Source organism: Cyanistes caeruleus, chromosome 6 (assembly GCF_971803275.1).
Source record: "Cyanistes caeruleus chromosome 6, bCyaCae1.hap1.1, whole genome shotgun sequence".
NCBI classification, from domain to species: domain Eukaryota; kingdom Metazoa; phylum Chordata; class Aves; order Passeriformes; family Paridae; genus Cyanistes; species Cyanistes caeruleus.
In genome coordinates, this window is record NC_141706.1 from 4481921 (window position 1) to 4497154 (window position 15234).

Below are 15234 nucleotides of genomic sequence, written 5' to 3' on the forward strand. Positions count from 1 at the left end.
TAAAAGTTTGTTTCCAAGAGTCAAAGGATTCACCGTATCTACCAGGGAACTGGCTGTTTTGCTGTATCCTGATGGCCCCATTTTTTCCCCCATGGTTCTGTATTGCTGGCTTTTCTTCTTTAGCTGTAAAGTGAGTTGCCCTGGAGCATAGTCTGGGTAAAAAGGGATGAAGAATCCTCATGGACAGTGCTGTTCTGATGGAATATATGCGAAATTTCATCCTGATAGCAACTGCTGTGGGGCCCATGCTTGTGTTTTGTGCTGTGGATAGGGAGCACTCAACACCTGAGGCTTTCTCATTGCTGCTAATAATCCTTAACTGACAGACATCCATAGGTAACAAGGGAAAAAAGAGATAAACACTGCTTCAAAAAGTACTTCAGCTTCTCAAAAGCAGCATTGACCCCAGTGGACTATGAAATGAGTTCCTTCCTTTTGACAGCTTTCTTCCATACATCTTAAGAATTATTTTAGCAAAACCATGTATTGCTCCTCTTCCCATAAAGAATGTGTGTGATTTTTGGCATATGTTTGTGTTGATGGTACCAAATAATTGATACACAGTGTATCACTGTCTGCAATGTGAACTTCAGCTTATATTGGCAGTGGGGTGGAGTTTCTTCATTTGGTTTTTTGGTTGATTGGGGGTTTTTTTCCATGAGTGGCATTGGTTTGCTTTTAGTTTGGATTGGTTTTTCTTTTTAGTGTGTGTTTGCTTTTGTTTCTGCAGAGAGGAGGAAAAGGAAGTTACCCCAGATTTGCATGCTTACACTTATTCTGCCCATGTTAGTCAGGGATTCAGCAAGGTTGAAAGCTGGTGTTTATTTTAAATCACAGGGATGTTTTTAGATACTGGGGGTTTTTGTATAGAGGTGGCAGAATGGGTAGGGACACTAATCCAGAAGTTCTGTAATATTCTTTTTAATGAAATATTGACTGTAATGATTCTGTCTCATTATATGTAGGTTATCGTTGTTGTGAATTTCAGTTTCTGATGACAGTAAGCTTTGTTAGAGTTCTTGATTAATCTACTTCTTTTCTACCTTTTTTGAGGTTTTGTGTTGTAAGAGGCCTTGGTTGGTTCCTAGTGAAATTAATACTAAAATGAGTATTATTTAAATTCCATATGAACTATTAAAACAAACATTTCATTTTATTCAAATCATTAGACATTATTCAAGGGGTTTTCTTGTGTATGTTTTCCATTTATTCTCTTGTCCTAAATGCTAAATTTTATGTTCAAGTAAGTAAATGGGCACCATTTTCAGTTTTCAGTTAAGACAGACTTTTTTTCAATTATAAATGGTGTCTTTACCTGAAGATTACCACAGAAATCTTTTGTAGTATTATTATGATTTTTATTTGGCTTTTGATCTTTGGAAGAGAAAATAAGGGGTATTACTGTCACATTAGATGCAAGATAAAACATGATGGGAAGCAACAGCTCTCCAAATTTTGCCATCTTTAGGGAAAGGTTACCTAAAATACTAATGGTGTTGACACAATCACTTCAGTACAGGTGGGGAGGAAAAAAACTAATCCACCTACTGGTGCTTGAATTTTGTTTTCTGTTCAGCACACAAACACAACTAAATATCTCTTCTTCAGTTGTTTGTTTCAATTCATATTTAAAATAATTGGTCTGTTAAATGATACTATGTTATGGAAATCCATTTCTCTTCTGCAAAATGTTTACAACATACTAATAAGAAAAAATTATTAATCAGAAAAAATGCATTAGCATGGGAAAATATGAAGTAGTTCAAGGGGCAGTATCCCAACCAGAAATGGGAAGAATGTAGTCATTTTCTTTTTTTCTTTAAAGATGAAATAAATTATTCAAGAATCCACTTCCTGCTTCCCTAAAGTTATCTCAGGAGATCTTAGTGAAAAAAATTTAAAAAATAGTTTTAAAGTATTTTATAGTTCATATTTTATACTATTTTAAACTCCCTTGCCCCTTTGATGCATTGATATTTTATTATCTATAATTTGTTCAAGGTATTGGGAAGGAAGTAGTATTTTGCTCCCAGGTGGAAAAAACCAGAAGAACCAAAAAATGCAGTGACTGTTATTCCTTATATATAACTTCATATTACACATTTAACATATTTGGACTGCATTTTGTCATCAGGAAAGAGCAGTGTATTTCAGTCCTTGTGATTCAGATCTTATTTTTATTTTGAGAAACGTATTTTTTTTTAATATCCCATTTAATATAAATGTATGTTGCCTTATTTTGGAAGTTTGCTCTCTAAATAAGAGGAGAAAGTAAAAAAGTTAATTGATGGCAATGAAATAATTCCTTTATATGGAATGTATGTCTGGAGCATTTAGATTGAGGAAGACAGTGTACTAGGTCTGCTAGTAACAAATCTCAGGTATTGCTTTGAACTAAGTTAACACATTTGAAAGACAATTTTATGAGGTAAAATCTCTCTGCAAAGATGATACAGCATTTGTGTATAAAACACAAAGAATTATGAGAAAAATATTCATTTCTCTTCAGTGTAGGCTTACAAAATAAATAATTGTATCTCTTGTTGAACTCATCAGTATCTAGGGATGTATGCATCCTTTATTCCATCCCTTATCCATATTTGGAAGTTTTAGTCATTAATAAATTACAGGTCCCCCTTTGGTTACTATGGGTTTAAATTGGTGGTGATGCAGGAAGCCCACTGTATTTAAAGACAGTGCTGAATTCTTCGTGTTGCAGAACATGAGGCAGTTATGATTACAGAAACATTTTTAATGACACAAACTTTTGCTTGTGGCTCTTTGAGGGAAGGATGGCAATGTTCAGATGCAAAGTAATTGTTATTGAGTGTTTTCACATAAAAATTTAAGTATTTTAAGTCATAAAAATAACTTTTCTGATAACAAACACTGTATCCAAAAGGTAAAAGCAGTTATATCGTTTCTGCAGAATAGGTAAAACTATGAAAGCAGGACCTTAATGTCTTGTGTTTCTTTGCAATTAAATACATTTGCTAACTGGTCCTGAAGAAGAAAGTCAAACTAGTAATTGATTAGGATAAAAAATCTAAAAACTGTAAAGAAAAGGATAGAAAAGGGGAAAGGGTAGGGGGATTTAGTCTAGGTTTTGTTAAAAAAAATCCTCTACAGAAATAAGTTCTTGGAATTTAATTATAAATATTCTTACTTTATGATTTTAATTGATTTTGATATTATCTTGTTATTAGGTCCTTCTTCCTATTAGGAGTTTCAAAATAGCAAAGAATTTCAGCTGATATGCAGTAATGCCCAAGTCTTTGTTTCTAATGAAGATTTTTTTTTCCCTTGGAAAGGGTCTCTTATATATTAAAGATTATAAAGTCATAGTATGGGAGGAAAAGGTAAAGATGTTTTCTGACCATTCATTCAATGTCTGTTTCTATGGTCAAATTATCATGGTAGTCAATTTTTGTGAATCAACTCTTGATTTCTAGTGAAAGCTAATTAAAGTTCACATGCTTTGCCAAAGCACATGTAGTGCTTCACTATAGGAGTTGACCTCCTATCTTGTTTTTCCTTTAGCCTTTGAAATCTTTAAACACCTTTTGTGAAGTTCTGACCTTAATTATGTTACATTTGTTGCTTTTTACAGAAAATGCTGGCTTTCCAGTATCTTCTCTTTTATTTGACACGTACATTAAAAATTTAGATTAAGCTTGTGTATGCTTAATGTAACCATAAATTTGCAGTGTCATGAACAATTTAACTGTTCATCTCAAAGAAAGCTCAGGCTGTGGAAACAAGTTCATTAAAGACTGGATTTGGGCACCCATTCTTAAGTGTTCATTACCAGGGAGCCATACAGTATTCAGAATTCAGAGTGATGGGTGGAGAGCTCTGACTGGTACTTGCAAGTGTTTCTTTGAATGAGGAAGTTCTTGGCGCTGTTTCAAGCATCCCATTTCCAGAAGCCTTACTGTAGGTTACCACTGAGAGAATGGAATTGATTTATAGGAAAAAAAAAATAAAAAGGCATCCATTGCCTCCCCTTGTCACAAACATTCTGATCTGAAAAGTCAATTTTTTTTATCTTGTATGGCAAGAAAAATTTGGGTATAGTTGTACATAGTAAAAGATTTAATTAAAAATAGGAAAAGTATGTGTCTTGAATAGGAAAGATTTGTCTTATTAAGCAGCTCTTTCATATGTCTTATGTGACTTCTAAGTATTTTTTCTCATGCTGTGTAAAATAGTACACCTGATCACTGGGACTTGCGAGAATGCAGCCTGGATTTGAGCCTTTTTCAGTTCACAGCTGTTATTTGTGAACCTATTGAGAAACTTGCCATCACAGTGATGATGCCTTTGGGTCATAGGAATATTAAATAATTGAAATGCATTGACTAGACCTCATTTGCAATTTGGAATTCCATGAGTCAGTTGTTAAAAGAATGAAAACGTATGATTAGAATTGTAATTTGATCAATCAGTGGTAGCCCAGAAATGTTTATTGAAATGAATACATTAATATTTAATTTCACTTTAGCAGAACAACCTGGTAGACTTAATTTAGCACAGTTTCCAGAAATAATCCCCTTATGCATGTACTAGCATGAGTTCCAGAAGAAGACAAGTCTTGGCCATTATTTTGTCCATAATGTCAATTAGAACTAACTCAATTCATCAGAGTTGTTTTGCCATGAGCTCTGCTCACTTTTCCTGTGACTCATGTTTCACACATAGTGCATTCTGCTTCTCATATTAATGCACAGGGCTATAAATATCTGAGATTGCTATGTTTCTTGTCAAGATAAATCAGTACTTCTGAGTAGTCTTTTTGGGGCAAGTGATACAGCAAACTAAGGACCAAAAGCACCCCATATCACTGGATGGGGCTGGCTGATCAATGGATGATGGCTTTTATGTTTAATTTGAGTGAGCTCTTAAATAATATCTTAAAGAATTTTGACAATTATCTTTTTATAAACATCAACCTGAAGTTAAGGATCAGTAAATAAGTGATTTCTTCTCTATAATATATTTGGAATAATGTTTATTTTTAAAGAGACATTGTAGCTGAAAGTACTAGTTAAGGAAATAAAGCTTCCAAAGTTTTGTTTTAAACTCCTTCATCAAGTTAACTGTGGCTGTTCTGGAAAGTATATAAGTGATTAATTCTTGTATATGAAATAAAAAATATTACTGAATTATGGTGCTGATGATGTTGATGCAAAAGATTGAAGTAGCTATAAGCATGAAGCAAATATAGACTATTAACATAATTTCCCTGCCTTATTATGGAATGTGTTTGAAAATTGAATAGTTTTTTTATAGTTAGAGCACGTTTATCTTTCAGTAGGAAAATTATGGCAATACTTAATGATTACTATTAGACATCCATTCAGGAACTACTTGGATTTGTTCTTTAAGGAAATATAAATAGCCCTACTTGTTTCTCCACTGTATCATCTTCAGTACCATGTATTTGGAAATTTATGGAAGTAGTAGAATTTCTGTGGCAACTTCTGTTCTGAGTCCCTTTTACATAAACTTCTCAATAGTAGTTATCAAAAGCACTTGCAAAAAAGTTAGCAATTAGCTTCTGTATCTTGCTTCCTTAAAGAGATGGAAATAGAAACACTGGCAATTCTTTATTTTGTGGGTCCAAACGTTTTTCTTGCTGTATTTTTATTTACCTGAGATCATAACTGTTTGGAGCTATATATAGTAGAACAACAAGCTAAAATGGAATTAGGATTTTGGAGTTGTTTTTGTCACATAATATTTGGTTTGTGTTATTTAGTGAAGTTAAATGTGATATTGCTGATGATGTTTGTTTACCTGTTGAATGTGTTAGGAGGAACCTAATATTTTCACCAAAAGGTATGGAAAAGGACACTTCCTGAAGTATTTGATATTATTTCCAACACTTTAATGACAAGAAAAGCTTGTTGTGTTTTAACTTACTTTTACAGTGAGTTTTATTCCAGAAATAAATAGATTTTAAAAATGTGTTTTTGTTTTTACTAACAGTTTATATTTGCCTTATGTAGAATTCCAGCAACTATCATTATTAGTTTGCTTGTATTACAGTATAAAATGCTCTCCATTATGATGGAATTCATCAAATTATTTATGTTGGCAGTACTTTTGTGTTCTTTATGTATTTAATTAATGATTTAAATGGTAGTATTTACAGTTAATTTAAAAATGCTTCCAATACTTAGGCCTGTAGAAGCTTCTGAACCTTGGCACTCCCACCAAAATGTTTCTCCATCAGACTTCCTTCTAGTAACTTTAGGACATTAGCAAAACCTCAGTGTCTTACAGTAAGCAAACTTTCTGAAACTGAAACCTCCCTGTCCTAATGTAACAATGGACTAATAGAATTCTCAACCATTATTTTTCCTGAAACAGACATTCAGATGTATGTAAGTAGAAATTAATAAATGAATATTTTAAATGTGCCCTGAGGCGTTTAATGGATAGTTAATTCAAGCACTAGATTATATAAACCTTATGCTTGTATTTAAGAATATAAGATGTCAAAAGTCTTTTTAAAAAAGGTTTGGATTCAATTTTTGGTTGTGAGGACTAGATTTTTTTAATTTTTTTTTTTTAGATTTGTAAATCTGTTACACTGAGGCATGTACTGTACTTATTTAAACAAAATAAAAGAGCCAAGTACATTATGAAGCATAGCATTGTTGATAGTGTTGGAGAGCAGATGTTTTAAATTGTTAATAAATAAGTTTCTTGTTTGTTTCTGAATCCAACCAAGTCTTGTAGAAATGTCTTTATCACAGTGGGACCATTTTATTTTGGGTGGAGGTAAAGATTATTTGGGCAATAGTCAGGCCATGTTTTACTACTGTTTTCCATTCCACTACTCGTGGGGAATATCCTGAATTACCTTAGTGTTTAGATTACAACCAAGGCACTGCATTTCAGCAACCTGCTGCATTTCACCTGGTAAAAGCTGGCTGGGGATTAGATATGGTACAAGATAATATATTTTTAATTTTAACAAAAAAAAGGTCCTTTAAATACATAAAGTGAACTGTACATAAGAGCACACATAGACAAATCCACAATTCAGTTATTTCATGTCAGGTAGTCCTCTCAGGCCCAAGTTTTCCATGTATGTGTTTCTTCAAAGCTGGAAGCAAAGTAATAGAATTGTAATTGTTCATGTAACTGTCCACACTACTTTTCCCATAAGCAGTTTAAATATTGCTCATTCTGACACTGAGCCCTTGAGTGATGAATAAATGTTTGCTTTTTTTTTCCCCCCCAATGGTTTCATTATTGAATGAAGTTGTGGCAACATAGAATATACTCGTGGCCTATATCTAATTATCTAATTTATTTGCTACTTGTACACACTTAGATACTGTAAATTCTAACCTCCTGGAGCAGGTTTAGGTCTCATTGTGGTCTTTAAATCCTTGGCTGCCCCTTGTAGCTCTATTTTGTATCTTCTAAGGGGCATCATCTCATGTAGCTGGGTCTCCAGTCACATGGCATGTCCAGAACCAAATTGTGTGGGCAGAAACAGCGCTGAGATCATCCCTCATTGGCTTCTCTTCAGTGAGGATCTTACTTGGGCCTTTTCTCCAAGATACCTGATTTCTGGGGGTACTTGGGCAATTGGGTTTTTTAAGGCCCTTAGCAAATTGGGTTGCAACTGGGCAATGATGTCAAAATTAAATGGGGCCTGAGAAATGGTAAGCAGAGAAAAAGCTGCAACTAGTTAAGCCTTGCTTTCTGTAACAAATCAAGCTTGTGGAGGTGAAATAATACAATACATGCATGTTTTTAATCAGTGTTTGTCCTGTTCAAAGAATGTTTTTGCAGGAGTTAAAATGCCCTAAGTGTTAACACATGAGAGAGAACTATAGAAGCATTCAGACTTAGGAGTTCAAACTAGCTTTCTTAGTCTGAGGCAAAAATAGAATGAAATTTAGAAGAAATAAATATTTATCAACACTGTTCTAAGAATACCATAGCTAATTCCTGAGTAACTTGCATCAATTTAAAAAGCAGGAGTTCTTTTTTGCAGTTTAGTTGCTCATAGGCATGAAGGAGGCAATGCAGAAAGGAGAAGTATAAATCTGTGGCTGCCAGCTGAAAGGGATCCAATCCATAGGCATTTTAAGGATACTAGGCTTCATTTCTTAAATTTGCACTGGAAGTTATATATAGAAGCACTTGGGGTTTTGACAGTCCTCTCCTGCTCTTGATTTGTTTAAAAAAGAAATTCCGTATTTTTTTGTTATTAACTGTGTAAGTCACCAGTTGCCTACCTAATTTGAACAGTGAGATGTGTCTTAAAATGATCCTCCTTCACTGAAAGCTTGAGTAAAAGAAGGGCCTTTTCTTTGGAGATTGCCTTTATTACCACTTGCTCAAAAATAAAAACACTATGACACTGTAAGAAGAATAGTTTAAATCAGGATCAATGAGAATGGCCAATTATGCTGTATTGCTTGCTTTAGTTTTGAGGGTGGGGAAAGTTGTTAGTCAAGAGCTTTGCTCCCCACAGCTGATAGAGTAAGATGACAGAGTCTCAGTTACTTCTTTGTTTCCCCCTTTGCAAAACCCTGCTTGCTCATTTGCAGTGACAGAGAATTTTGTCCTTCTAAGTGTTTGTGTCATTCCTTTTTCAGCAGTCTCTCATTATTCTGCATGGTACTTGCTGGGGGAAAAAATGGCTGTGATCAGGAGTCACCTCTAGATTACTGTGATTGTACCACCTTAAAATATGAGTTTTATCATGGTAGTGCAATCATTTTCAGTACTGTTACTCTTTCATTCCCTGTTGTCATGTGTCAGATCTTAGTTGTGATTATTTCTGTAACCTCTGGGATTAACTGCTCCAACCTATGCATGTTTATAATACTTTGAGTGTTGCAGAGTAAATACCATCTTAGACAATGCTGCAATAGAAATAATTTCACTTGTATGATCAAGTTGATATGTATATTAAATAAATAGTATTTTTAATAATTTCTGCTGATATCTCCATAGGTAGGAGGAGGAAAAAAGCAAGATTTAAGTTGTAAGTGCAGTTAGAGGTGCTGAGCATTGTTACTTATGTTTCACAGGCACCTCTTTTGGTACACCATCACAAGAAAAGAATAAAAATACCCAAGTATTAGAATATACAGAACCACCACAGAAGAGGACTAGGAGGAAGTTACTGGACTCTCCAGTCATAGCTCCAAGTCTACCTGCCAACAACCAGTGCAGCTCGCAGCATCTGGAGGATTCTCTTGCCAAGGAAGTCTACCCTATAATCTATACCCCAGACTCTTGCAGGAAGCCAGTACAAAGCTTCTGTACTCAGACTGTGAAGGCTTTGCACCTTGCAGGCCTGGGGGAAGTCAGTACATGTGGTACAGACATGCCAGTCAAAAAGGCCAGTATTATGGACACTACTTGTGATGTCATCCCAGAATGTGACGAAGCTGTCATGAACTCAACAATAATTCTCTATGAAGGTACAGATGAAACAAATGAATTATCTGCTTACTCATCTGTGAAGGAGTCACAGCCATGCAGCAATAGCATTGTGCAAAGGTATTTTCCTTTTAATGGCAAGTAATTTAATCCTGTCTCTCTTTACAGCTGGATTTTTCCATTCATATCCATTTTATAAATAAACCAAACATTTTGAAAACCTTAATTTTGATCAACATCAAATTCAATTCTGCCATTATTTGAAAACAGTAGTATGTTAGTGACAACAAATGAAGTTGAAAGATTATCCTGTTTTATAAGATTTGTACCAAAAAGAAAATACAGCATTTTTTAAATTGATTGTGATGCCTCAGGCAAGTTACTTTCTCTAAGCCTTATGTTTTCTGTCTGTAAAATGGATACTTAACCTCTCCACAATGGGAAATGCCATGCTGAAAGCTGCTGTGCATGTCTAAAGTCAACAAAGCTACCTCAAATAACATTAATGAAATTAATTTCCAGTTTTTGTTTTCAACTTACCAACAAAACAATAGTTTTGTTTACTGTTAAGAACGAATTTACTTGCCTTTTACCAAGAATATGTTTTACAAAAATGTAATCCTTTTATTTCAGACTTGATCTTTCTTCCTTAAGAAAAAACGATTCAGCTCCAATATTTGAGAAGCCCTCATATATGGCAATGACTTCAGCTGCTCAGAGAAAAAGAAAGGTATTAAGGTAAGACTAAACTAACCCTCCTATGCAAAATGACTTTTCATTTCTTACGTTCTTACTTCATTTTCATTATTCTATTTCAAATCTGCAGACATCTTACACATGTCATTTGGGCCTGCATATGACATGTTCTGATTCAAATATGTTTGAATTCAAATAATTTTTGTTTGTTTTTCTGGGTAATTTCAGTAGATTTTTTTATTTAGTCTCAGTTCAAGAACCTCTGTTTTAATAATTACAAATTAATATTATGTCTTGTGTAGCTGCTGTGTAATCAGAACAGAAAGATGACACATAATTCTGAAAAGAGAAATTTCATTATCAATTAAAAATCTTAATTTTTTAAAACTGTTCTGCCTTTGCTGGAGCACATTAGAAACTACCAAAATAGAAAACAGGGGAAAAAATAAACATGACAATACTTCCATGATCAACTTTGATTTTCTGATAATTCATTTTCAGTCTCGTATATTGTGACTTAACATTTGCGATCTGCTCTAGGAAGAACTTTTGTATCAGTGCTTCTGGTTTATGTCCCTAAAAGAGGATTGTTAGTAGGAGCACCAGAAAAGCTGAAACTGAGTAGACAGCAAGCTGAATTGTAATTTTTTTGTGTATTTCTTTGGTTTGTTTGGTTTGGGGTTTTTTTTAGTGTATTTAAAATCTGATTAGCTATGAAACAGCTGGTCTTTTTTTCTTTCCTATTTCCAAAAGCAAAAATTGATACAACCTTTTTTAAAATCATGTTAGGAATGACCTGTTGCTAGACAGTGAGTGGAGCTACCACCACACAGGTCTTAGGAAGAATATCTCAAGACAACAAGCTTATAGATAGATAGATCACAGGACATGGAAGAAACTTAAGTGCCTTTTTGTTTATTAGCATCTTTAAAGTAGAGAATTATCCTAGAAGGTGAGATTCATCTGGTCTAGCTTCATGTTGCTGATTGTTATCAATTACTGTTCTAAACTGTCTTGCTAGGATGAGGAATAAACTCTTTTGCTCAAGGGTGGGAAAAGAGGCACTGCTCACATTTTCAAATAGCTGATCATGAATTTAGCAAAATAAATCACCTGTTCTCTGAAACCAAGGTAGTTTTTTCTACATTCTCTCTAGGGAGGGATATGGGAACTTTTGGAGCCTGATTTATCTAGTTTTAAGATAAAAGTTCTCAGACAGGCTTTTTTTTTTAACTGTAATAATTTTAATATATACATATATACACACATATATATACACATACATAAATGCATACATATATATCTGCTTATTTCTTCCCAAAAGACTAGCTCTTTCTTCTTATCTTGTTTCTTTTGTGTCTCAAACATATTTCCCAGTACACTACAGAAAAATCCCACAACTTCTATTCCTTTTATAGAGATCATTCTGCTTCAGTAACTTGTCTGTAGACTGAAATTCTTTATGGTTTTGTCTAGCAGTTGGTGATGAAGAGAAGGAGTGAAAACACATTTGTGAAGGAGAAAAGGAATATGCTCTTACTTTTCAGAGGGTGCCTTTGTTCCATTCCCTCTTTTCTCTCCCATACTTTCCCTGACTGAAGTGGCTCACTCCAGTCATTGATCTCCTACTGATGTTAGAATAAGAATATAAATTTCAATCATATTTTCTACACTAGAAGTGTAATTTGAAACAGTTGGATTTTGAGGATAAAGAATTAGAGGCAAGTCAGTCATAAGAGAAACTATTTTACCAAATAATGTTACATTTTTATTGGCATAAGTTCTCTTGCAAGAAGCTTGCATGAGTAGATTTTTAGGACTGGTGCAGGGAAAGTCTTAGTCTTTGCTGCTTGCAATATATTTTCATTTAGGCAGAAAATTATTATTAAGAAAGTGTGAGTTAGGGGACTATAAAGTGGAAATAGAACAATATTTATTACAGGAGTAGGAAAAGCATAGGAACTTGGGACATAAATGTGATTAGCTTGTTTATGAGGCTGTCTTGCAGAGTGGAACTGAGGAAGGTTGTAAGGCAATTGCAAGAGGGTGAGATCAGATGGGTTCATAATTTTCACTGTAGACCTTAAGTCCATCACATAAAGTGCTATTGATAAAATATAGAGGTTTTCTTATAATGAATTTGAAGCTGTAACAATTTTCTTGCAGCTTAGTTAAAAAGTATTGTCTGCTATGAAGCCACCCCCTCCAGCTGTGTTGGAGGCTGTAGAAAAGTTATTGTAGCAATAAAAAAATGTGATTTGTTCAATAAACACAGCTTGGTCATTTCAAGGATTTTGTAACATGCCTTAAGATTATTTCTTCGTATAATTTATATGTGATGGCCATCAAACTGACTTGTGTGGTTTCAGAAAAAACTGTGACATATTATCCTTCCTTTTAATACAATTGCCAACATTAATTCTTATTTTCACAGTTGAAGCATTCTTGTAAATTTTTTAAAAGGAAAAGGGGGAATAATATCCATAAATATACATAATAAATTAGTTTATTCTTTGCACTCCGTTGTGATTCTATGAACACTGGGTAATATTTAAAAGTATTTCTACATTGCAAGGCCTAAACCACTGTTAGTAGTGACTGTACTGAAAGTAAACTCCTTTCTGGCAACTTTTCCAGCTGTCCATCCAACACTGTGCTGGGCAACCTGCAAGACCCAGTTTCTGCCAAGCGAGTTCGACAGGACGTCTTGCTGAGCCATGCAGCCTTGAGAGTACCCCAGGCAGCTGGTGAGTGTCAGGGAATGGCCATAGATAGTGTAATCAATAATCAATATTATTACAAGGTTGTGGGGAAAACCTTTTCCCCAAGAGCCAAGGTCTTCCACCTAAAGTAGTTCATGTACGTGTTGAGTAATTTGGTGAACTTTATTAGTAATTTTGTCTTTGCCCAAGTGTGCTTTATCAAGAAATCAAATTCTCTCATAATTTCCATATCTGTTTTTAAGTCTTTGCACCACCACACTGATTTTTTTTTTAACAGATTTTTTCAGAGATTTATTGGTCTTAAAATTTGGAGCTATTTGGGCAAAAACAAGAACTAAGGAAAAATTATTTTTCTTCTAACATACTGCTGATAATAAGAATATCAAATTCTATTGTGTGAAAGTTTTCCTCAACTATATGGTTTCTCTTCTGAGGTGCATAAGTCTTTTCTGTAATAAAAGCAGTCACAAATAATTTTTTCAGCAAATGTTCACAAATGTTTTCACAATTTTATAAAAACCTCTGCCTTTTCTAGTGCATGGCACTAAGTTGCTTGGCACCCACAGCAGATTTTAATATGCTAAATCTGTACAATTTTCCTTCATCTCTACCCAATTGCCTCCTTTTTTCTCTCTATCTTAAGGAAAAAAGATACACTTAACGATCTTCTTGGGCTATTTAGAGGAGATCAAATATTAGTTTTAAAATTTTAGTCTGCTATAGAAAAGCAATGTTAAAAAACATTTCCACTGTGCAGCTTTTTCCAATGGTATGGGCAATACACTGATTTTACAGCACATACATTTTTTAAGGTAAAAATTTGCTGTGAGGGAGCAAATATATATGAAAATATCTTATTCTGAATTCATGAGAAATGTTGAGGCTTTTACAAAAAGCTTTCTGGAAACTGAATATCTGAGTCTAAACTGTCTAACCAAGTTACTTATTTGGCAAATTGCATACAGGGTTATATCAGTATTAATGTCTGCTACAACAGACCAGGTTATGAAGTTACCAGTGTTCAATCACTACTCTGGAATTAAGAAACTCTGTAATGCAGTAGCATGTTTTGAAATGAGAATAAATTTTTTGATTCTTCAATATTTAGCTGAATATGTAGGCTTTATTTTCAAGAGTGTGCTTTACAAGAGCAGAATAAACCTTAACCAAATACCTAAGATGAAGAGTTGTTTTCAGATTAAAAAGACAAAACTTTCTATAATGACAGTGTTGATTTTTCAATGCTATTCTACAATAAGAATGATAAATAACACTTTCATATTTCTACATCTTTGTATAGACTGTTGTGCCTTTTTAATAGCATCTTGTGTCACTTGAGGGTCTAATCATGGGACATTATAGACAAAACACTGCATTTCTGAGCTAAGAGTGATTACATTTTTGCATATTAAAATCAGGCTTTCAGTGAAAGAAAGAAATGTGTAAAAATTCTTAGACATATTCTGAAAAGGAGGTCCATGTAGGCTAAATTCTACTTACATTTACTGTATGAGTGTCTCCCTATTTCTAATAATGTTTCTTTCTTCACTAGGAATTAAAAGGAAGAGCAGGAAGCAAGAACAAAATATGTCAAGAAACTTTGTTAGAAGCTTTTCTCAAGGAAATATCCCACTGGATGTTAAATCAAGGACATCAAAAAATCTTTTACTTTGTGTTTCCAAGAAAAAAAATAGGATTTAGTTCTGAGTTCATCCGTATTTCAAACAGGATTGATGGATAGCAAATGAGAATAGGGTGAATTGTGTTTTCCTTTTGTGAATAGTTTTGAGAGTCTTGTGATGGAAATATTAAAATTATTTTGACCCTCTAAATTATTTTCATTGGAGTAGCTTCATTGTGTTAAAATCTTTATTCATTTGGAAGCAAGTTAAGCAGATGCTAATATTAGAACATGTTCATGCTTAGCATTATGATGCTTTAGATGTTCTTTGATTGCATCTATTGATGACATGTGGAGCTCCAAGAGACAGAAAAATATTTCCAAAATTGGGGATTTTCATTTTTTTTGGCTTTCTGGTTTTAAGTCTGTTACTTGGTTGTAAATGTTCCTGTTCTCCTTTTTCAATTTAATTCAGCTGTAAATAACGTCTTTTGTTAATTACTTCAAATAAATTTTAATTTTAAGACCAATATAATGTTAAATGCATTTCTAGCAAAAATGATCCTTTTTTTCTCCTACAAAGACTGTCTAAATCAATTTTGACAACTATTGTTATAAGTACATGTTGTTTATAATGTCTTCTAGCAAATTATCAATATTCAGAGACAGAGCAATTGATGTGTAGATGTACTGTAACCTTGACAGCCTGCCCAACCTACAGAACATCATTCTAGTGTGAATGATGCAAATGCAAACATGTGAATTTCTCCAATC

The 15234-nt window shown here is 33.8% G+C and overlaps 1 protein-coding gene across 3 annotated transcripts in view; it reads left to right on the top strand.

The window, feature by feature from the left end:
- Positions 1-14990, top strand: part of KIF18A (kinesin family member 18A) — a 31253-nt gene extending 16263 nt beyond the window's left edge. For all 3 annotated transcript variants that reach the window (XM_086895444.1, XM_086895445.1, XM_086895446.1), the window contains exons 14-17: positions 9066-9540; positions 10054-10158; positions 12754-12863; positions 14392-14990. In XM_086895444.1, coding sequence (XP_086751570.1) covers positions 9066-9540; positions 10054-10158; positions 12754-12863; positions 14392-14540 — 839 coding nt within the window. In that variant the 3' untranslated portion in view covers positions 14541-14990. The remainder of the gene's footprint in view (positions 1-9065; positions 9541-10053; positions 10159-12753; positions 12864-14391) is intronic.
- The last annotated feature ends 244 nt before the right edge of the window (positions 14991-15234 follow it).